The following is a 25,243-nucleotide window of genomic DNA, read 5'->3' on the forward strand; positions in this document are numbered from 1 at the left end:
CTGATGTATTTCCCTGTGTACCCAAAGAAACAACCTAGGTCSCCAGGTGGCATAATGAAACAGGGCTTAGAAAGACAAGAACGATCCCAGAATGAGCCCAAGGGCTGAGGAGCCTCCTAAGATACATACCATCTTCATCTAAGCTCTTCAGTAAAATGTAATTAGGTTAAAAGTCGGTATTTTTCTGTTCTTAAGTGCCTTCAAAAACTACATGGTCRTAACTGGAAGTCAGTGTTTATATTTTTCACATAAGAATCAGAACAAAGAAATATTAATAGCTGCCTGCACATTGTAACATTTTCTGCATAATGACATTTTGCAGGCTTGATATAATTTTCTGCCATGTGCATCAGGCCATTAAATAAGAGGTCTTTAAAATTATCTCACCAGAACTGTTCTTTTTTTCCAAACAACACTGAAAGAAAATGAGATCAAAGAATTTCATAAAAGGCCCTTTTCRCAGCTTATCTGTCATCAAATGAAGGTATTAGGGAAATGGCCTGAAAAGCTTTTCCTACTTGATACCCCTTTTGAAGTGACTAGAACTACAAAACACGCCATTTCTGCAGAGGATTCCAGCTATGTTTCTCTGTTGTGTAGGAAGAAGGGCACAAAAAGCTTATTGCGCGAGCTGGCGTGCGGTCCGGCAGACCTGGGAGATGGGGGTCCCTGCTCTGCMCCTTGCCTTGGCGTATGGGGGGCAGGAGCAGCCCTTCCTCCCAGAGCTCCCTGTGGGGCACGCGACGACCCACGCTGCAGCTTGGGGCAGAGATGGAGAGATCTGCATCAGCTCCCAGAAAAGTCCAGAGACCACAGAACATATTTCTCTCCAGACTAATTTGGCATTTGGGGTTAAAGATTTTCTCCAAGCTTTCTGTTCATTTCTRATGTTGAACCATAGGGGATCAAGCTGATGAAATGACAATGTGTATACTTGGTTCTGCACCTTCACTGCATGCCCTGGCCTAATAGATTTCTTATATTACAGCATTAAAAATATAACACTGATCTAAACCACATAACRAGTCTCACCACTAACCCCTGTGGGTTTTACATCAGAACATTAGATATAGCATTACAGGTGTCACAGAAAACATTCATATAGGCAGAAAGCTTGGTATTCATCACTGACAGAAAAGAACAAGAGCAAAATTCATTTTGTTTTCTTTGTTTAGAAAAAAGGAAGTAGCTATAAAAATAAGAAAATAYTTATGTGACTATTTTAGACTTACTATGAAATTTTAGTCTATTCAAGAAACTTAAGTAGAGCTTAAATCCTRCCTCATATTGTCACTGACAAAGTAACAACATGGAAGTCTGGGGAACAAGCTCTCTACCTGATATTGCTGTGCTACTTTGAGTTAGTCTAAACTTYGTGTTTTTTAAAACAAGATTAATGAATTCTGAAGCATATTTTCTTTTTACTTCACCTATTATGAGCCTGTTATACTATATAATGCAATCCAAAGTAGATCCAGTCAAAATAGTATTCAGACAGGATTACTCATCTGGAAAAATAGTAGAAAGTTTGTATTATAAATACGTAAGGCATTTGTAATTTTTAATTTACACAGGGAAAAGCTCCATGAAAGAGRCTTAACCTCCATCAGTTATTCTGATGTGTATGTCTGTTAGTTAGTTCCAAATTCCAGGATGCCAGTTTTATTCATATCCATAGCTTATCATACTCCAGAACTTACAATGCAGATGAGGACCTGTACATTTCAACTGCAATTTTAAAGTCAGTCTTGCTGGCCACAGTAATGTGCAATTGTTTAAATACTTGAAACAGTCAACTAAAATTTTATAAGAATACTAACACTAAGAAGGTACCTCAATGGTGCATTTTTTCATTCTTTACAATGTTATCATTCTTGCCTGAAGTTTAGGCCAGACGTCTTCTCTTCATTTTGAGCAGTTTTAGATTATTACTGGATCTGTCTTTGAAAAAAAAAAAAAACATTAAGCCAGATTTCCTTCTTGAATGCCGGTCCAGGTAAAATCTAATCATCTCTTGACATTTTGGGGRAAGAATAGGTGCTGTCTGTAAGGTCCAGGCCAACATTTCTTGCTTTAAATTATAAGTTGCATTTTCCCTAGTTCTGTGACCTACTGCTAGTACATAGTAGGTTGCCCACCTCCATCCTACTTKTTTATCCAATCATAGTATGTACACTGGCCATATCTTTCTTGTTGAGCAGTGGTACAGGATGCGTTAGAGGCATGGACAACCTGCTAAAACTGCATTCTCTTCTAATATCAATTTGGTATTTCACAGAGAGGCAACAAATCTTCCAAGACAAAAGCCACATACCAGGTCTGCTTTATGAAGATCAGAGATCTCAAACAAACATCTTGCTTAAAAACCTTATTCCAGCGAGTCACATTACAGTTTGGTAAATGTTGTGATGCAAGTCTTTTTACGGTAATGTGGYAGAAAGGTTATGAGATGCTCTGCACTACTTCTGAAAGCATTGTTTTGGCAACTAATCAGTTTGCAGCTTTTTCTTGCTTTTGCAAGTGTTTGCAGTGTTTTTAGAGAAGAATTACTTCACCGTCTCAGAGGGCCAGCTATCCCTGAGACCATATTCAAGAATTTTAAAATGTTTTTTATTCTACAGCCCCTCAGTTGACATAATATCTGAGCTCTCCACAAATGGAATGGAATTACTATGTAAGCAGTTTTGTAAAATCAAGAAAAATTACTAACCTATTTTATACTTGAGAAGCCAAGGTACAAAACACCAAAGTAATTCTCTGAAGGTAATGTAAAGCATGTGGCCCAGCTAGGAACTGACATTATGACTAAGGTGAGCACAAACAGCGATGCAATTAATCTGCAGCAGTGAGAAATGTTTCTAATGGTATTTTCTTGAGTACTGAAATTGACTGCCAATGGAGGTTTAAGAACCTTTATCAGTGATGGTTTTTAAGAGCTAATCAGATTAACTTCAGGATTTGATGCAGAAGTTCAAGGAATACTGCTCACTGCTAGCTTCTGCTGCTGACAAGGGGACTGAGAGGGGAACAGAGCATTTCTGGCACAGCAAAGCCCCCCTTACAAGGTGGTGCACACAAACCCACTTTCCCTCCATTAGGCCAGACCTGCAGAGACTTGTTGCTTCTGCTTCTAGGTCTTTGTGGGGCAAATGGAGCAGGGCTGTTCAGGTTCCCATTTCCTGGCAGACCGTGCCCAAAGAGAGGGAGGCTCATAGCATTGAAACAGTTCCTGCAGGCTTAGGTGCCACTAATCCTGCCTGTCAGCAGTGGCAAGTGCACGAAATGACCTCACCGTTATCCTATTTTATTCTCTGGTCCTCAAGTCAGTATCTTAACTTGGAGGTCATCCATTCTTTCAAGGGCAGAAAGCCAGATTCAAAGTTAAATAGTGGTCAAAGCTGAGAAAAACCGAGCCATGAACCCCTGGCAGTAAGAATATTTGCCTACTTGAGAGAAATATGAAGTGTCGGGTTGATAGAAAATACCTTAAATACAACATTTGAAAGCATGCATATATRTTTTTTTTAAGTGGAAGATGAAAATATTCCAAATTTACAGTCCTTGTGAAGTTTAAAATAGCATTTCCTATGTACAGGGCATTTATTCCAAGAAATGTGGGATTCACAGAAATTGTTCTCATTTTATTTTGAACTCCATGAAAACATTGCTACAAAACAGGAAAAAACATCACAATTAGCCTTGAGTATAAACACTGAAATCAGAGAGAGATACCCTATCATAGTTTCTTGTTGAAGAGTATTACTATAAACTTCAAAAAGGAATCAAATGAACAGTAGAGGGCTTTTTGTTATTTGGTATAATCTTGTATCTAGCATTTCTTTTGTTTTTATATTTGTCCTCCCCAATACTGGGATTGTGAAAGGTGAATTTACAATTCTGGTTATTCTTCGTTTAGTCTTGTGTACAGCATGCCTGTACAATTTCCATCAGAAACAGGAAATGTTTATTCAAGTTCTAAGGGGTGGAATAGTTGCTGCAGTTTTAGGTAATTTTAAACAAACTGTTTGAGCATCCTGTTTAAATAGAGTTAAGTAATCACAGTTTTGTACTAGTTAGAAAAGAATTTCATACATGCACAATATGAATAAAATATCATCTTACACAGCATACCAAGGTAGTGATGTATTTATSTGACTTCTTGTGCAATAAAAGTTATAACTTTGACTTTTTTTTGTAAAATGTTTAGTAACAAAGCTTGTTCCATTATGTGGCTACTACAATAGGCAATATTTCAGATTTAAATTTGCCTGTATTTAATACACGTTTTAGTTTCCATAATATTTTTAGTAACCTCTGGAGAAATCTAATTCAAATATGACTTTTTGAAATTGTTTGGGRGAAAAAAAGTCTATTAACACAAAGAACTTAGCCCTCAGTTAAGGGAACTAATGAGAATCAGGAAGAATTTATTCACACCCAATTGTATGAGAAACATAAAAGAAGGAAAAAATGCTAGTTGGATCAGGCTGATAAGTCTTATCAATTGTGAATTTTGCTTGAGGATTGAATGTTTGAAGCCTTTCCTGAATTCTCTACTTTAGTGTGTTGTGAGGGTAGATCTGAGAAACAAAAACTAGCAGTGAAAAGATTCACTTCCCTGTCTCCAGAGCRTAGATGCACATGTCAGATTTAAAAGTGGGAGACAGATTGCAGGATTTACTTTTGTTTTGTAAAATTTCAGTAATGAGGTTCAGTAATGTGCTGAGCTGCATACTGGGTCTCCCAGCTTATAGAACTGATTTGAGAGAATATAAAAAGGTTGTACTCTTCGGATTGCCAGTGTAATTGCACCCAGCCTCGTGTCTGTTAATGCATTGTCTTCAAGCTGCAATCTAATGTTAGTGAGATTTTAATTGGAAAACAAACAAAGGATGGGCAGATTAATGAGTGATAACAACTAGAARAATCTTTAAAGGGCTGCACAGTAATTAATGTAAACAATACATCAAAGTCATTCCCCCGTCTAAGCTTTCGTATGGGGTTTACATGGAAGCTTGTTCCTCAACAATGGTATCATTCCACATCTAAACAACTGAGAGACAGTGATGCATAGGGTCATCTGTTAAATCAAAACTGATTGGCAAGATTATCTGGTCTTACTAGTAGGAAGTTCTTGGTCATTAATCACACCTCCACAGTAAGAAACTCGATTGATTCTGTTATGTCCTAAAAGTTTATTACTATTAATATTTTTGGAATTCGCTCCACTTTTCCCAGTTCAAGACTCTATTATGAAAGAAATAAAAGGTAGAAGCTCTATCCATTAAAACTCATAAAATCTAAAACCAAGGAAATATAAGGAGGAGGATGGAATACTCCATATCGGCTTATGTTAACAAAACGTAAGGCTATGTTTTAGCTTATATATATAAGCTTATGTTAATAAAACGTATAGGCTTATGTTAGCCTATAACAAAACATATATAAATAAAACCAAAAATTGGAGGAAGTGGTTTTGAAGAGAGAAGGCAATGGTAATAATCATAACGAAGGGTAAAGGCTTTGTTGGAAGCATTTGATATAAAGCTGAAAGTTTATTTCAAGTATCAAGGAGGATGAAAACCAARATTTGGTCACAATTAAAGGAGCAGAGTAAGAGGGAAGATGAAACTAGGTTTCTAGTTTAAAAGTGACAGGTATACTTCTTTTCCAGATAGTGATAGGGACAGAAACTAGAAGAAAGGGTGCTTTTGGAATCCAGTTTTTTGAAGACAACATAAAGTGTTYAGTAGAGTATCTTAATTAAGAAAGGCAAGAGATGAGATTGGAAAACAGAGGTTTAAGACAGGCAGCTATCCATTCCAATATACTAGTTAAAGTCAAAGTCAGAAAATAGTATGGAAATACAGAGTGAAGTTGAACTTTTCTTTTGTCTTGACTTCCATATTTACTCCATATCCTCTTCAATTTTAAAATCTCCTACCCATACTCTCTGTTCTGTTTTTCTTTCCATTTATTATTTTAATTATTCTCATTCAACCATACCTTTTGAGAAATTCAAGGAAAAGCAGGTATGATTAAGGGAGTAAATAAACCCTATAAAGAATCCAATTACTTCAGAAAACATATTGACTTACTTTACTACAATACTTTCTTTGCTTCACAGATGCCAAGACAGGATTAATCTATAATGCCTTTGTTTGTGATCTTTCCTTTTTATTTCAGTTTATGTAATTAAAGAGTTCCCAGGACTGCTTTACACTTATTTGATTCATCAAAACATACTTCTCAAGTTCTCAAATGTTATGAACACCCAGTCCAAAAATAATCCAATCCAAACCAAACCCATTGAGTTTTCTCTTGGAACACAATCAATGATAAAGTCATACCTTGTATCTCATTTTTAGCTGAATAAACACTATATTGTCCCTTAATAACATACAATTTTTAGGGCATTAATTCTGTATTCTTCTAATGTTTGAATATATCCTGAAAATACATATAGTAAGATATACATTAGCAGGCATGAATCAGTTGCTTCACAATTGCTGTTTGAGRATGAAATCCTGTTCCTATTGAAGTCGCAAAGGTCTTGTTGGGGAATTGTGTGTGTGTTCATACTGTAAGAGAAAATATATATTCATAGTATTAGGAACCTGTATTTTGATTGTTAAATTTTAATGAAAAGTATGGGGAGAAAGGATTAAGTAGCAAAAAAAATCAAAACTTTTCTCTGTTACTGAAGTCATGAGAATCAGAAGAAAAATGGATTTACCAGTCCCAGGTGGTATAGATAAAATATACTCTCTCTTACATCCTCTTTTCTTTTAAATTTGTGTCTAGTTCCAACTGATCATGTCATTGTCCTGACCAACAAAAGACTAGACAGTGGTTTTAGAACAGTAATTTTTATAGAAACAGGGTATATTTCATCCAAAGAGATTRTACCTTCTGACGCTGAAACGCTTACCTGCTGTGCATGTTGCGCATCTCACTGCCTATGCTGTGTTAGTGCTTGAGAATTATTATTCTTCTCCTCTAAAAAATCAGTCCTCTGCTAAATTCATGATAAGCAGAGCCAAGAGCAGAGCTTTTAGGGTAATTTTTTGCTGTGAATTCTGATTAGGAAACTGAAATGTTCACCCAGGAAAGCTAGAAAAGTAACTTGAAATACTGTTGTATAGCAGAAAAATGCAACAGCAGAGCAATTTCAGTCTCAGGGTTGTTAATTCAAGTTTCAATATCTGTACGTKTGGAGAGATGATCAACAGAATGACAGAAATACTCCTTCCTGTTGAGGATGGGGTGTGCATAGTAAGAAAGATATGAAAGTGGATAAGAGACTTAGCACYGTCCTGCTCCGGGAACCAAGCTGCTGCTAAATCTTTTGTTCAGACTCTCTAATGGCATGATATTTTGCTAAACAATCTAGATTAATTTTCAGTTGGCTAACCTGGAAATGTCCTAAAAAGAACTAAACCAAAACAAAAGAAGCTGGAGTTTGAGCAGAACGCAATTTCTGATATTTAGAACTGGCAATTATGTGTTTGGTGGATGCCACAAAAAGCACTCGTTCTGTTGGGATCAAACATGGAAGTATTTAATGTAAAAGTGATTAAATGAATATTCTGATACATTAGATAAGGGTCATCATCTAGAAAGTTGTGTAAGGCAGCCTTCTTACTTCTGCGTGCCGTCACCAGCAGCTGGAAGAGCAGTAGTATCCCCTTGGGAGTAGCAGCACCGTTGGGAGCAGGAGCTCCCAGCTCGGTGGCAGACAGTGTACCACAGCTTGGGGGTCACAGCTCTAAGCTGTAGCACAATCCCTTTGCGTCAGCATCATTTTATACTTGTGATGAAGGCACAGCGAAAGGATAGCAATGTTGGGGATTAATATGGCTGCTCATAGGTATGTGAATTGATGCTTCCTTTTCCTGTTGGTGCCCACTCACATCCAAACTGTTGACTTTGGAGAGGTTAAAATGGAAATGTAAGATGATTCAACTTCAGTAAGTGTTAGAAAAAGTTAACTTAGCAAATGTGCATCAAAGACATTCCCTGGCCTGCAGTCCAAACCTTTTTTATGTTTGGAAAACTGAACTGTATCTTTAATTTGAAGCACAGTAAAGATGGCAACATTTTTCAGAAGAACAGTCGTGCCRAAACTACTCATTCAGAGCCACTCTCTCTATAGCCAGGATGAAGAGCCTAACGGAGGGCAATGCCTGCATCTTCTGTAGAGTCTCTTATACTACACTGGTGGGTAGAATAGCTAAGTTTTGTGATTTCCTTTATTGAAAAACTGACTGTGTTTGGTGATAGCCTTAAGYTCTAGCTTCTGAAATCGTAAGACCATCTGAGATCGATCAGATTTTCTTCTAAAAGCAAAGCTGTAATTCTCATTGGTTCCAGAGAGAAATCAGAGAGACAACACAAGGGCCTGTATTTTTGCTTAAAGCAAGCAAAGATGATATTTAAACCCTACAATAATTTTGAGAGAGCTCATCATGATTTTGRATGTTTCAGATCAGTAATATTGAGCGTTGCAAAAAGAGCAAAAGCATGGCTCTAAAACCGCACTCTTCTGAGTATGTGATAGGGCCAGAAGCTTTGATGCTATTCTTGGTAGTTTTTCCTTACCAGCTATATGTCAGTATTGTTAGTGTTTTTTGCAGAGGTCAGTGCCAGAATGCTAGTCCACCTGGATCCTGAATTTGATCTAGTCTGGCAGTTTCTGTGCTTCTCAAGTAGGGTGGGAAAGGCATGCATTTTTTTCTTTTTCTGCATCCGCTTTTTGTAATGAGTAAAAAGTCAGTGAAACACTTCTAGCCTCCTCCAGGAAACATCTCTGATAAGTATAGCATTTAGGCACTTAATGAGCAGGATTAATGCACATGCTTAAAGTTAAGCATATTTTTAAATGCTATGCTTTGAATCTGAGTCTTAGAGTAGATGATTAAAGAGAAACAGCAAACATTCATGAATTTCTGGACTCCTATCTATAAACTGTGTAATCTGCAGGCTTGGACTCACTTGTGGGAGGCTAATTAACTGCCATCTTCTGCTGCTTTTGCTCATMCAAAGCAATGCCACATCTTGTCTTTTCTTCTACAGTCCTGCACACCAGATACTGTGAGCCAGACCCAAACTGCAATGTTGTGCGACATTCTTCTAGGTCTGATGCTTACAGACCTACCTGCTGTGTARAGCCAGCACACATTTAGTTTATTACTGTTTTCAAGCCTCACTGTTCTACTGAGTGCTTTTTGTTTTTCCTTAAACAGACCAAAATGGGGTGGTTACCTAGTGGTTACTTGCAAACAGTTACTATTTGCAGCAAAATTTATTTCTAGTCCTCTGTCATGGAGAGCAGCTTGAAAACGTGAACTTTGAAGTCATAAGCATCAGAATTAAATAAAAAGAACTCAATATATACTTGTATAACCTAATTACATTGCAGTGTCTTATGAGAGTTTGATGCAATTCAAATAACTATATGTGAGTATTTAGGATTGGCAACATTGTTTTCTATAGCTTAACAGATCTGATTCATTTTACATAATTTGGGGAAAATATTTTGTAGACAAGCTGATAAGAGATAAGAGAAGAAATAATGAGCCAGGAATTTGTCCAGCAGGCCTTGAGCAGTTAACAGAATTGACATTATCTCTTCATCGTTACGGCTAAATTTAAAAGAAATAGCATCACGTAAATATCTCCATTATTATATAAAATTGATTATAGTTCCATGTGTATATGTGGGTTCATAGATGTATATGTGTGTGTTTATTGCGTATTACTACATTTTGATTCTCTTCCCTTTTTCCTATTTTTGCCTTTTTCTTCTCTCAACCTCTTTAGGTTTCGGTTTTTTGGTTGCCGGCTTTTCCTTTTCCAGAACTGTAGCATTTGTTTCATCCCTTTCTTGACGCAAATCCTGCTGTCGCCTAAAGTGTAGCTTCAAGCAGTCCTTTGTGCAACTAAAAGAAATTAGCTAAATAGCACTGTTTTAATTAATTTCAGGACCGCCTCTTTTTCGTCATGGAATATGTAAATGGAGGAGACCTAATGTTTCAAATCCAGCGCTCACGCAAATTTGACGAGCCTCGATCCCGCTTTTATGCAGCAGAGGTCACATCAGCACTCATGTTTCTTCATCAACACGGCGTCATCTACAGGTACTTTTTTGATCAAAAATAAAGTATTCCTGAGGCTTAGGGCTGGTGTTGGCTGAAATCCTCTGTCTCTTAGCAACCAGATTTAGATTAGTTGTTTGTTCCAATTTGCTTACATGGAACTTTTTTGGCTGTTTATCATTCCGAACGTTAACATCTGAATAGCCGCTGTAGCAATCGCCAGCTGTGTGTGCCAGTTTTGTATTATAGTACAAATAAAGGTTTTTTGAAAAAGCTTGGCACAGCATGACCCAGAGGTGACCTCTCTGCAGATCCGCGCAATCTCTTCACTTTCCTCTCTGTGCCATAGATTTCCTCTCGTTTTCTAACTCCCTGCCACTTCCTGAGTTTGTTTGTCCTAGTTGTCTCCAGTCTGATAGAGCCGGGATAGGAGTTTGCAATGCTTTACTTTGTGCCCCTTCCTCTTAGCTGTTTGAGCGAAGCCTTAGTCACCAGCAGGAAGTGGCTCCGTGCAGACAGTTTTGATTTGCTTGCAAGTGCCCCTCATCTATTTGCAAAAAAAGTCCTAGAATCTCTAGTCTTGAGCACATGTGCACACACAAAAATGTTCATATTCTTGCTACGCTGCGAAGAATGTATTTAGGGGTAAACACTTATTATTAAAAATAAAGGATCACTTTGGAAATTTGCACCCTGCTGTCAATGTGTTTATTGTTTATCTTGGGATGCCACCCTTCCTCTCTTCTTTACTTGTTTTTAGCAGTGCATTGTTACTTCGGATAAATTCAGGCTCTTACAGGCAGAATAGTTTGTCAGTTTTGTGATGTAGGTCTGTTCTGTCTTACCGAAAACCCTGAATACTATGAATTTGATTGAGATTTGATGTTCTTGCCCTCTTTGAGGTTATCAGTTTTGATTTTGGGGTGACAAGCAGTCTTAGATTTCTTAAGTAATAGCTTCAAGAGAGGATGTGGAATTTATCAAATCCATGGATTCATTTTTAATGCTGCTCTTGAGAGTATTAGAAATTGAAAGAATTTCAATTAATTTTAAGTAAATAATTTTTAGTAACCAGGACTGGGCAGCAGCTTTCATCAGAAGTTGTTGGCTTTCCCACCAACAGGAATTCTGAGTGAAAGCTCTCACAGAATAAATTTCCTTTCCAGAGACATCATGAACAGCAGGAGATTGTATCTTCTAAGTATAACAGCTCTGTGAAAATATTCTTTTAGTCAGAAATCCAGTTTTCTTTAGAAAACTTTTTTTGCTAGCTGTGGCTCTTCATCTCCATCTTCTCTTGGCACTGGTATGGTGTTTGATGCACACTGACTTTTTTCACTATCTTTGTATAGGTTGGTTTTCAAAGATCCAACTATATTTCTAAATTTTGGTACCCTTATAACATTTATTTCTCTTTCTCTGTAGATGAAGGTAGCAACTTCAGAATTCCATAAAGAATCTATAATAAAGGCACAGACAAGTTTGGTGCTTTAAAAAGTTAAGGATTTTGAGGATTTGTTTCCGTAAAAACACAGAGATAATTCCCATTTCCTAAAGGTGGTATTTACACACATTGTAATTAACAGTCAGTTTAATGATCGCAGTGAACCAGTCACACAGAAAATCTGCATTGGTAAAATTACCTTCCTCCTGCTCTCCATGTGTGTGCATCCATTCTAGCTGTTCCCTCCCACCTCCCATCCTTTCACACACATTCCCTTTTCTTGCCTCTTCCTCCGTTTTGCCTTGTTTTCATGTGTAGCTTCTGCTTGTGTTGGCTCCAAGCTGAACTGAATGACTTTGTGCACATGCAGTCTATCTTGGACTTTTTACTGTGCTCAGAATGGTTTGATCCCAAGAGAAATATCATTATGATGGAGCAATGCTTTGTAATTTAAAGTCTGCAAGATATGTTCAACTGTTGATTCAGAGGGCGATGCTGGCATGGCTTTATTAGTGGCATGTTATATTAGGTGAATTAACAGATGAGGCAAAAGAGGAGAAATAATATGGTTTGTAGGATGAAAAAAAAAGAAAGAAGAAAACATTAGGAACACATCTGGTCTTACTCAACTTTGGCACAGGCTTGTGGATCTGCATGTGATTATATCCATAAGAATAGCTCATTTTCCCATCTGAGGATTCTGAGAGTTTCAACAATACATAACATGTATATCCCAGTTACTTTATAAAATACAAAGAGAAGGAAGAAATTAGAGACTATCTGGCAAAAAATTAATCATAAGAATATGTCACAGTTCATTCATAGTGTGCCAAGACTTAGGAGAATACGTATATTAGAATACAGTTGTCTTGCACAGAACAGTTTCAGCCTGATTATTCAGTACCTCACTGCATCTTTTATTGCAATATTAAAAATGCATTGGCATCGAGTCACTCCTGTACATCACCAAAAGCTGGTATTAGCTGCCAAGCAAGGAAAGGAAAAGAGGAAAAAGAAAAAAGGAAAAGAAAACCTGTGCTCTTGAATAACTACTAGTCATAACTACCTATCCTACCTTCAGGTATTTTAATAAAGAATACTTGTCTTCCAAGTAATTATATCTCTAGAAAAAGTGTTGTGGTGTGAAATTAATGGTTATTCTCCAAAGTGGGAAATGCTGCTTGTGTGGGCAATACTTCAAGGAAAGTGGAAATATATAAATAAACAAAGATGTTTGATGGAAATGCAGGTTTCAAAATAACTGCTATGCCTTCTGATCTTTTTTCAGCCATGTGTGTGGAAGTATTTGTTTGGAGCTAAACATAGCTATACTTTTGGAAGTAAATAACTAGCTTTGGCTAGTGCTTTAGCTTGTTGGTTAGATTTTAGAAAGTGCTATGATGATACCGAATGATCATCTTTTTTAATAACTAGTTTATCCTCGTTTCCCCTGAAGTTCAAAGGGAATGCTAGTTCCCTGTTTGGCAATGGAAATTATTCTTTAAGTGCACATCTTTGCAACTGGCACAACAGCAGCTCACAGACTCGTCCAATTATCTGTGTGTTCATTGGAATTGTGTACCTTGCTGTCGTTCATAGAGTTTATGTTGGAAATAAAGATTTAAGTTCACCATTTTTRTAAGGAAAGGTTCTACTGTTACTAAATTTATCCTACTTGATATAAAAACTTTAGAATAATTTACACTATGGAATTTTTAAGTGTCTGTGTTACTTTTGTGTCAAAACACGTCAACATCAGTTCAATACGTTGCTCTTTACTGATTTTTTATATTTCTGTGCACATTACACAGTTATATGTAAAGGTAGCATGTTCTCATTTAACCTGGAGTTGTTGGGCTGAATGCAGGTATTTGTGTGTGTGTGGCTCTGGCTCTCATTGTGGGAGTTCAAACAAGGTGAGCACAAGTAGCCYGTTCTGGCCTTAAATACATACAAAGACTTCTTATTTCCCCAGTTGAGGACATCAGCATTAGAATAGGGTACCACTTCATTAAAATAAATGCCTGTGCCCCTAGTTAGTATTTGATTTAAAGAACAACCATGTGAGCAACKTAACTTGTTTCAGTGAAGACTTGAGGAGCCAAAGCTCATTGCAATGAGCTTTACCATGTTTCAGCACCATTTAAGTAATTAAACAGAGTATTCTTACTGAAATGCTAAATAAACGTGAAAAATCACTGGCAAATTCGTGCCACCTGCTTTGCCTTAGCTCATTCTTCTGGTTTGGAATCTAACATCTGCGTAGAAGATGTTGCCTTCAAGTTGTACTGCACCTGGTCGCAGGGGAGTCCTCATCTGTTGCTTGGGCTATCATCTTCCTCAGTGATCTGGAGTAATGATTCAGTCTGTAACTTACTGTAGAGTTTTGAGGCTGTGTGCACTTTGTAATTAGTATGTTATCTGTGACGAAGGCTGTATTAACACTGAGTGGAGGAGAATGTGAATATAAATATGCTGATGCCAGCCCTTGAGTACCTCCAGGTGCAGGTACACTACCAATTTGTCTGAATGCTAGTTGAATCTTTCCTTGGCTGATCGGTTTTTCATGCAGTCCGATTTCTCAGGGCAAACCACACCAGTGTTTCAGAAAGAACAACTACATAAAATTAAGAACACTTTCATTAGCATGTTTTTTTGTGAAATGCAGAATATTTAGAAAGTCTGACTTTAGTGGTGTATGATTCAGTGCACCCGTGGCAGAGTAATGAGGAGTTATATTTACACTGATGAAAATGTTGCATGGTCAGTGGTTAGCATGTTAAAAGTCATCATTCTCCCAAGTTACCTCCCTGGGTTATTTCTGAATGGTAGCAGCCAAATAAAATGATTGAAACACATGCCATACTCGCCCCCCCCCCCTTTTTTGGGGGGCTTTTTGAAATACAGAACTAAAACTCAGAGGGACTTAGGCAGGGAGCACATTTGTTTCAGGTTTTTTAACTATGTAAAGATCATCTTACGGCAAATCTRAACCATTAAGGGTTGAATTGCTTCTTGAACTATGACTCATGGAGGAGGTTAAGATAGACCTTGTACCTTTACGTAGCATATTCAGACTGAAGTGTGGGGATATCCTGGGCTCTACCCTTTCCCCGCATAAATTGCCCATTGCAAGAATCTGCTGCTGCAGTTTGCTTCTGGCTCAGGTGAGCAACAAACTATTTCCATCACCTTCAGTAAAAGCAGGAAGCCGGGAGTGACTTGTGGTGCTGCAGGTGTGTCCGAGTCCCCGTGCGTCCAGGGACTGCTGCTGGCATGATGCCGCCTACCTACTGCTCCTGGCCAGTTTGTGCCCAGGGGCACACGCGTGCTCTGCTCTATGCTGTCTGATTTCTGGAGCTGAGTGCGAGCTCTGACCGGACTTTATTTGGTGGCCTTCTGCCCTCTTTGCACTTTCTCGTCGTGGATCTAGGCAGGCCAGCAGTCAAGAAACACATAAATAAGCAGGATGTGTTCCCCGCAGGAAAAGGCAGCGGGCTGGGGTGGAGAGGAGCCGGGCCGAGGGAGATGTGAAGCAGGAAGAAGGGCTGGTTCCCAGGCTTCTGGCAGCCTGACCGAGGGAGGCCACCCTGCCATCTGCCCAGCTTATGTATTGTGCTCGAAGCCGCTGCTGTATACGAGAGCCTTTGACAAGATTTCCAGCTGTGGAAGGATGAGTAAAGACTGTGGGAATAGGATATGAACCAAGTGGTCTTGCCAACAGGCAAATGCTTTCTAAATTTCTCCTGGTTTTGGAGCGTAAGAAAGTYCGTAGTTGGCTTTTGTGTAGGAGTTGGGTGTGCAGAGGCGCAGCAGTGGGCAGCTAGTGTTTCGAAGAACAGAGAGGCAACATTGCCCTCGTTTGGGGAGTGACAAGTTACTTCCAGGGCTTGTTCCTGGTAGCAAGGTCAGCATTGTTTTTTTGGTTMGTGTTTATTTGGTGCAAGGTTTTCTTGTTTAATGACCGTTTGTATAATGCTGTATTGTGTAAATAAAGCTATGACCTTTACCTTCTGATAACAGTATAGGAGTGAGTTAATGTTAAATGAGAGAGGGCAGGGAGTGGGAATCTGCCAGGGTTAGTGCCAAGTTTACATTCCTGCGAGGGCAGCCACGTTCCGGTATGCTCTGTAGAAACGGCGACAGCCCTTCTTAACAGATAACAGCAGCAAAACATTATAAAATTTATTTATATTTGTTTCTGGATGGATGTCAGTGATTTTAGGTTGATGGATGTTTGTGCTTTTATAACAGGAAAAATGTGTGTTACCTTTCTGCATTTGATAAGATTTTAAGTGAGAGAAGCATACGCAAAACAAAAATCCACTAGAATTATGGCATATTTAATATTGAAATTTATTGAAGTAAGACAATCCTTGTAGTTTTTCCTAAAATTCTGAGATGTAGCTTTATTTCGACAGAAACATGCGCACCAGTTCCAAAGTCACATTCCTCAAACAATTTTCTAAAGGAAGGAAAAAAAAATACATTTTGTTTTRCGTTGGTTTAAAACTCTGGAAGTGTTTCCTAAATATAATTCTGCTGTGAACTAGCAAAGTTAGGACTGAATTTTGCTGTGCCCTTCTGCCATGTTTGTTTTCAAGCAACGGAAAATATTTCTGTAACTCGGTTGTAGGGTTGTTGACACTATGTCGTGTTCAGGGTGAGGCTTTGCCCCTTCCCTTGCTGTTGAACACATCTGCCGTAGTTTCACAGTAATAGAGGAAAAGGCACTGTAGTCGTGGTTCTAAGGTGGCAGGCATTTCGCAAAGTTTTGCCACGCTCTTGAGATGCAGCAGAGAAGCTGGAGAGTACTGCAAAATGTTAGATCAAAATAATGTAAGCAACTCTGTATTTAGTGTTTGTAAAACAGTGAGATTAAAGATACTAAGCAAACTTGTAAAGAAAATTTGGTTGCTACGCTGCTGAAGACATTTGGATACCACTTCTCCCATCTTTTGGTCAGAACCTGGCTACTTTTGGCTCCGGGTTTACATTTACTCTGTTTTCTCCCCCTTTCCCCTGCCCTTTCTCCCTCCTTGTTGTAACAGGCCTATCGCTTAGTGCTCCAGCAAACATCTCTGCATGCAGATCACTCCTGTGCTCGTAGGCTGAGTTTGATTGCGTGAGACTATTCGTGCACGTTGAACGTGCAGCATCCTACCTGATGTGGGGCCCTTGGTATGACTGCTCAAATTGATTTTTTTTTATTTTGAAACAGAAAAGTGTTATGTTATAGAAAGCACAGTTATTAAAAACTGTAATAACATATGCTATTTTGCTTACCTTTGCAAAAGACTATGGAAAATGAGAACTTAAGAAATCTGAAAGCTAACTTAACAGAGTTATCATTTAAACTTTTGAAAACTTTAAAAATGGAGCTGACWACTTTTACTCAAGTGTAAGAAAACAGAAATAATGATGTTCTTTGGGAGGAGAGGTTAGCTAAAATGGCCTAGTGAGCTAAAACAGAGAAAGTAAGAARCCTAACGTTTTGGGGAGTGCATCAAAGTCTTTACTGCTACCAGAATAAACAGTGCAAGAGTTACGTCAGAACAACCTCAGGTAGACTAGATGCCRTCTAACTGGGGGAATTGGAAAGTGGAACAAATTGGAGCAGGTGGCTACGCTGCAAGCAAACTGAAAGGTTGAGAGGTAACGAAGCCAGAACACGAAAGAATTAGTTGCCCTCTTGTATTCAGGCTTAATGCTCACCCTGTCCACCACTGCCAGTGTTTCACGGAGTCCAAAGAAGCAGCTGCCAAGAGTAGCAGGCTTTGACAGAAATATGTCCTTAGTGATGGAGCTTGATGTCACAGTTTTAGTTAAGGCTTGGTACCCAAGCCGCACTGGCTCGGTAGGGGTCTTAGATTGCTCCTGCCAGGCAGTGGCCAAGAGCAGGAGCTCCTGGCTGYGAGAAGAAGTGCCCACGGCCCGGACGTACCTGCTGTGCCCGGCCCCGGAGCTGCAGGGCAGAGTGCCCAGCTCAGGTGTCGCTCCTGCGGAAGGGACGGGGACGAGCAGTGAAGGGTCCCGAGAGCTGCTTGTGCTCCTGCGGTGCCATGTGGACCTACCTTGTCTCAGCAGCACTGAGCACATTCCCAGCGCCGGCAAAACGCGCAGGGGAGGCAGACGAGGAGCCGAGTTCAGGGTGAAGGGCGGTGAGGCCGAGGCTGGCTTTTGCTGAGATCCCCCGACCGCCTGTGCCGTTTCTGCGCTGGGATACGCTCGGGGAGGATTGCAGTGGGCGAGCCACTCTGCTGCCACTGCCAACCTGAATTTTGCCTCCCTCACCTTTATTTAGAAGCTTTGAGCTCATCCTTGAGATAATGGTTAATAATGTATTTGAGTGAAAGTATGATGGTTAAATTTTCACATAGATTTTTCATTAAATTGCTGAGGAGGCCTTTAAATGAAGGGGAAAATAAAGCAAAACTTAGCTAAACAAATGTAGAAATTAACCACAGAGCTTGAAACTCCACTAATTTAAAAATACGTTGACTGCTTACGTTGGCAGTATAATGATCTGATTTCAAAGAAATTCCCACAGTAATATGCAGCATATGAGGGGAAGCCTGAGCGGCAATTCTTGCTTCAGGGTACAGGTCAGACTCATGTCCACTCCTTGCCCACTGCTATGAGAATTTATTTCCAGTTTTGCAATAACAGGAGAGAGAGAGGAAAAAAAAGTGTTTGGGGGGAATAATACCAATATGTACRTAAGTATACTTTTTCCTCCAGAATTGGATTGACACTTGCTAATGTGCACAACTCTCAGAAAATACAGTTCTTGAAAGTATGTCAAAGACATATACATAAACATTGATAAAGAATGTGTTCATTTGTTCTGACAGTGGCAGTTCTAAAAATATTCCTGGCCAAGTATTTCAGTATTAGCACCTRTGATTGCAGTCCCCCCAGAGGGGAGGGAAAAGATGGGGTAGCTTTGACAGATAGATAGCTAATTTAGTGACTGGTACAGGTTTTATACCTGGATATAAAACTGAAAGAGCAATTCTGGAACATGTCTGGAGCCTACATAATACAGAAGTAATATCCTAAAAAAAAAGAAAAAGAAAGAAAGAAAGAAAGAAAACCAGACCACTAATAACCTAAATTGRAGAACTTCATGTGTTCGGAGTGTGGAATATTAAGGATAAAATTAAGTAGAAACAAATAAACATTACAGCACTCAGYGGGTATTTACTTGATTTATTATACAGTTTCCAAGGGAGATCCTACGCCTATTAGCACCCATTTAAAAAAAAATGCCTAAATATATTCTAACAAACATAAATAATGAGTCAGATGGAATTGCTATGGTCAATTAAGTGGGTAATGGATATTTAAAAGGTTCCAAACATCAATAAATCTGAAACAGCTCTGAAGGAGTACTTGTAGAACAAAAATAATACGCACTTAAGAAACTGCCTGAGTACATATTTGCCTAAACTTAACCACCAGGAGGAGGACAGCAAGCATTTATGGTACTGTATGCTGAGGACATAAAATGATGTACCAAATGTGTGGAAGTTCATTAGCTGAAAATTTGTGATAACTCCAAAGGGGGCGATGCAGTTTATTATGCTACATAGATATTATTATAATGAGGCCCTCATTCTCATTTACATGAGAACCTTTAAATACCTGATAGAGTAAAAGGATCCTTGGACTGTAAACTGGGGAAGTGGACCTTCACTCTGCAGTACACCCTTGGTGCAAGGTTGAAGGCAGTCTTTGGCAGTCTGGTGGAAGCTGCCTCTSTGATGGTTTCCACAGATGATGAGGGAGAAATGCTGAGAGTCAAGACGAGAGAATCCCTTTCRGCAACGCTATTCTTTAGGCTGATTCTACTTTCAACCTTTGAAGTTTCACTAAGGAAAAATGAGGGGACCTTTTGTCAGCCTCTACAAGAGCATAGTGACACACTTGAACACACAGCAGGAGAAACTGTTCCTCGTTTTCTGTCAGTGACCTGAGCAGAAGAAGATTTAGCTAAGGAGTCTGAAACATCTGCAGACTGAGTTGAAATCATTCCATCCATGAGCAGAAGAGTTTGAAGAAGTTTGAAATGGTGTCCTGGAAACTACATGCAATTCTCTATGTAGTGATGATAATTACAACAAATTAGCTGATACTAGTGTGGTAGATCTTAAAAAGACACAGATATGTCAGTGATGAACGTGGTACAAATCTTTACCACTACAGCTTGCTTCCCTCTGGCTCAGCCACAGGTCTTTGCAGTTAGGCCAAGATAATTGTCTATATCAGCCCAATCTGAGAGAGATTTGATCTAAAAAACCCAAAATCCTGCAATGGAAAATGTGTTTTATTTTTTAACATCTCTTATTTCATAGAATCAATTTTAAAAGCAGTCAAACAGTTATGTTAGCCAAATTGCAGGGATGCTAACATTGGCTATGAGAGAAGGTGGAACGAACCATGCCTGGGGCAAAGTGGGCAGGTTGAACTGGATCATCACTAGTGGAGACACTSAAAGCTCTGAATACAAGGCTGAGAATCATGYYGTTGTCCCCCTTAGTATTTCATTTATTATAGAGTCAACTTTTAACACAGTATTACAGATTTGCTTCAGAGACTGTAAACTARTATTCACATTTGTTTCAGGGCTGGRCAACACTGAGTTTAATATATCATATACGTGTCTTTGAGATATGGCACAACTTCTGCAACTTCTCTCCCATTTTGTTTTTAATGTGTTTTAATTGTTTTTCTCAGAGATTCATTTGTTTATGCATTTATATTTGGAGTGCAGGATGTGATAATACGTAATAAAATTATATGATGAATGTGATTAGAGATTGACGTGGAGGTGTAGAGGCTGCTGTCTTATGTATGAAAGWCTGATTCTTTGAAAATCATGATTCTTATTTACAGTAAAAACTTTCTGATATGTGCTGAGCAAAGCACTTTTACAGTGAAATTAAATTGTACTCAGTGTACTCAGTTTAAGACTTAAGAAGAATGCAAAGAGACCTTGTTGAACATTATAATTTAGTGAAATTTTATGTAAAATAGTTCTTCTGTAAACTGTGTTATTATGTTTCTTGCTAGTATTGCCCACGTAACTATTGGGGAGTTTTGTAGGATAATTTCTGATCTTGAGAGTGTAGAGTCTGGTTAGCAGGTCTCTGAAGTATTATACTGCAGGCGAGGCAGAGAAGTTTTGAAAATAATTCCTCAGGCTCAAATTCATTTTTTTTTAATGTTGAAGAAATTGTTCAGGATCATCTCATTTTGTTTGCATTGTAATCTTGCTGAGATTAGCCTCTCAGTCTTTACAAGTGACAGTAAATTGGTAGAGCACTCTTGCTATTCTTGGTGTTGGTGAAGGTGAATGACCTGTAAATTCCCTAAGTCTTGATGTGCTGTTTGTCGTGTGATTAACACACTTGAGTCATCTTTCCATTGCATTCATATTAATTAAAAATAGCAGGGCGTTTGTATGAGTGTATTTGAAATGATGGTATTGTTGTGTTGGTGCTACAGCCAAGGAGGGTCCTGTAATGTTTCTGCAGGAGATGGGGGGCTCCAGGGGCTACGTTCAAAACAACGCTGGAACTGAAGCTTACTGCATGGGAAGATACTCTTTAAAAATGTTTGTAAAACAGATTTTCATAGGCTGGGGGGAAATATAATTTGATTTCTCTACACAACTGTAGCTTTAGAAGTCTGTCCTGTAAACTATAGCTGCTTCGTGGTAACATGTGTAACCCCTTTTTAACTACAGCTGGAAGCGGGGTTCGGTGTTAGAACTGTCAGAGCAAAGCACAGGCTTCTCTGACCTCCATCTGGAAGCAGCAGTAGAGTTTTGTTTTCTATAGAGTTCAACATAAAAGAGGGTGGCAACTAATATTCTCTCAGRCTTCTTCTTACAATACACATAAATAACAAAGATTCTTCTTGATTTTGCCAGAATCCCTCCACTATAATAATTCTCTGCCAAATTGAAAATTGTTAACTATACAGAATTTTGAAACAGACACATGTATCTGTGTAGCAGAATTCATTTAGAGATTAAAAACCAAAAAGATTTAACTCAATGTTTTTACAAGAATTTCTGCAGGAAACTGTTAAACTTCTGTTGAATGCTGGTGTTTTGATCCTTCTTAAATTCAGCAGGGTTAGATAAGTTTTTAAATTAAGAGCGTGAATATCCTTTGCCAGTTCAGATCCCGTGGTTGTGTAAAAAGACACCAGGCATGTGAACTATGCTACTGAAATCAGAATAGGAGCAGAAATTATTAAAATCTTTCCTCTAGTGATTCCATATAAGTAAACATTTTGTTGGGAGCAGCATTCCTGCTGAGTTACATTATTTTATTTATGCTATATAAATTATTTAATCCATTCTGCGTAATATTGCATGCACTGCTCTGTGGAATGGCTCTCCATAAAAAGACCCAAGAGGCTGAACTGAGACCAAAGCGAGGCTGGAAAAATCAGTATGTGTACAAAAGTTCACTGCAGCGTCTTTTTGTTTTTTTCTTTTGACAAGAAAGCATTCTTCTCCATGGAAACGTGATATGGAGCTTTAACAGGAGTCTGCTTACTTCTAGGAGGTGTATTTGTGCCTTGCTAAGGAGACCCTTGGGAGCATAGGGAAGAGAATTGTGATAGATTTGTTTCTTTTTATAAAAGGAAAGATTATATGCAAAAACCTTCAGCAACCCTTTTCCTTTACGCTGTCTGTGTATTACGAAGTTGCAAAGGGCCTTGGCTATTATAAAAAAGGCACTGAATGCCGGTTCRTGCTGGCACGTTAATGGCTTGCTTCCAGGACATGTTTCTGATTACCTGAGTTTGGCCATTTTATTCTATGCCCTGTGTTGTGATTGCCAAACCAAGATGATTTTCTTGGAAACATCTTCTTTAAACATCTATAGAGAGTTTTGATAATAAAAAGAAAAAAAAAGAAAGAAAATGAAAATCAATTCAAGCTATAAGTCAGCTCCTAACATCACTAGATTTTCACTTTTTCTCTAAATCCAATGGTAGTTCTGTCTGTTCTTGCTGCAAGCACAAAATAAACATTGTTAAAGAAGCAAAAGATTTGTGTTACCATTTGCAAGTAGATTATAATATTCTAGGAGTTCTTTGTCTTCACTGAGTGTTCTCTTCTTTGAGTACGTTGAGGTCTGGTGCCGTGAGCAGCACAGAAGGTTTTTTAACTGGAAAATGAGCATTTATGTAAGCCTTGTTAGGGCTTTTTTTTTTAGAGAGACAACCTTATCAGAATTGAAAAAASAAACACTTCTAAAGTTTTGAAGCTTTTAAAATAAGAGAGTGGGAGGACAAGGCTTAAGGCAAGCTTTGGGTATCAGCTGCTAGCACTGAGTAGCCTCTACTGTAGCATTTCTGTTCAATAGATCATATATTCAAAATGTCGTAGTTGTATGATGAGTTGGCTTTCAGTCTTATCTCTACTGTTAGGCAGGCTGACACTCTCTAGTCCATAGCAGAACTGCACCAAAGCAGAGGGTTTTCTAAGTACCTGCTGGGAAAACCAAGTAGCACGCTTTTCTCTTCTTTACTGAGTCAATGATATAGTTGGAACTAGTCACTGGCTAGGAGGGAATCAAAATTTGTGTTACATTAGCAAGTAAAAGAATGTCAATTGGAACTTGTCGAAAAATGTGAGGGTTTACTCTAAAGTAAAATATTGTTGGAGCATCACACAGGGATGCTATATAGCAGCTATGTATTATGTGTCTGTACTTAGGGTGATGGTAGGATGACATTAATGGATTGGATTAAATTAATTTATGATGTCGCAGCTTTGATTTATTTTTAACAGTCATTTCAAAACTTAATTTCAATTTTAATAGGCAGCATTATGGAAGCAATAAGCTTGCAATTGAGGGAAGTTTTTGGCCCAGTATTGTGACTGAGTGAAAACCTGTCTACACTGATGTGCTTTTATCATACTAAAATAATAGTGRTATTGTTATGTGGCATGAGATTAWTTGACCTTTAGGCTAGGGTACCTTTAAGCCTAAAAAGCTAAATGCTATTGAAGAAAACCATCTAAATCACAAATTCAGAAGGACCTATTTTATACCTCTGTGATTAAGAAAGAAAATCGGAGATCTGGGATGAGATCCAGAACTAAACCTCTCAAAGAAGGAGACTAAAGTAGTCAACTTTAGTTGATTAAAGATATTCTGATCTTGTTTTTCTCTGGTGTCTTGACCTTACTAAAGTTCACTTAGTATGTAATGGAAAAAACAACAGGTTTGATAGCAAAATGCAGGAAATGCCTTCAATCGTGGCTGATTACAGTAGCAGCTTTTCTTCTGTTGTTTTCATTTTTTAGAATACTCTTTCTGTATGCCTGAAACAATGTAGAATAGTAGTGCTTTGGAGCCCTTTATTTGGTGTTTCCAAGTAGGGCAATTAAATGTCTGGCTTTTCAATGGGTATGCATACCCTTCAGGACGCTGGGAGATTTTGCAGTCAGGAGAGTGCAATATGAGAAATGTGAGAAAAATGAAGAATTATTACCAGAGCATAACTTTAAAACCTAGCAAATTCTGTGTGTCTGCGTGTGGCARTTCCACGGTATGTAACACGCCAAATAAATGTAGGACCTTTTTAAAAATCTTCCTTTGCTTGGCTACATGCTACAGAAATGAAAGTTTCACCACTGATCTGAATGAGAACAGGATAAATCTCTAGTAAGACACAGGAAGCAGGAAGAGAACCATAACGAAAATATGCAACAGCTCAAATTCATCTCACCTAAATTTCGAATGTAATTGATGCTTCTAAGTCAGGAGCTTTCTTGTCCTAGACTGCATTTGCAGGTGGAAAAGGGCGGACATCTCTAGGAAGCTGTTGCAGGGCATGTATTCTGTTCATCATCCGCTGTGTCTCCTACATGGCCATGGAGGGAGCCCCGGACAAACTGTGGTACCTCAATCAAAAGCCTGATGTTTGGTGGGATGAATCTGGGTCAGCATCCTGAAAAATGCATAGAAGAAAATTACCATCAGAACAGAGCAAAATGTTTCAGAAGTCTGGTTACTTTCGTGTTGAAGGTAAATCTAAAAACAGGATGACATCGTGGTTGATTACACAACATCCCTTTATTCTGTCTTTCCTGTTATCCATATAGGGCTGTAATATGTCCTTGTGGGTTATTATGAGTTATAAGGCTTCATTGCTGGGTTACTCAATTGAGGGGAACTATTTAAGATGCCATGTGGATAGACATGCATTTCTTGGCCATATGTTCGTGTATTCCACGTGAGAAAACTTTCCATGAAGGAGGGAAGCAAGGAAAAGAAAAAGAAAAGAATGTCAGTATTTTCAGTTATCCACAGAACCTGTATGCATGAAACCCAAGTATTGTTTTATTTTCTGCACGTTTGCATAATTTGCTTTGTGTGGGTGTTGAAATGACGKTGACTTTGGCATCTTTCCTACTAAGAGCACCCAAAAAAATCCATTGCTCTTGTTTTCAAAAGGCAAACTTTTGAACTGATCCGAATGTAAAAAGTTCATTAGCGTGCCTGTTGATAAAGTTGTTTTCTGAGGCYGTGCTAACATTTTACAGTATTCTGTTTTCTAAACTTGATCTGACAAGCTTTTCTAGCTTCATGCCATCCTTTCACTATCTTTCATCAAGTGGCTTTATCAAATAATGATTTAGAATTGTTTTGCTTAAAAGGATTATAAA

At 38.5% G+C, this 25,243-nt stretch overlaps 1 protein-coding gene across 1 annotated transcript in view; it reads left to right on the forward strand.

Moving 5' to 3' along the window:
• The window catches only part of PRKCE (protein kinase C epsilon), a 295,541-nt gene that overhangs the window by 231,651 nt on the left and 38,647 nt on the right, over window positions 1-25,243 (forward strand). Inside the window, exon 11 of the mRNA XM_085315873.1 lies at window positions 9,985-10,139. Coding sequence (XP_085171999.1) covers window positions 9,985-10,139 — 155 coding nt within the window. The remainder of the gene's footprint in view (window positions 1-9,984; window positions 10,140-25,243) is intronic.

This window comes from Rhea americana, unplaced genomic scaffold (assembly GCF_003343005.1).
Source record: "Rhea americana isolate MKP2758 unplaced genomic scaffold, rheAme1 scaffold_44, whole genome shotgun sequence".
In the NCBI taxonomy this organism is placed as follows: domain Eukaryota; kingdom Metazoa; phylum Chordata; class Aves; order Rheiformes; family Rheidae; genus Rhea; species Rhea americana.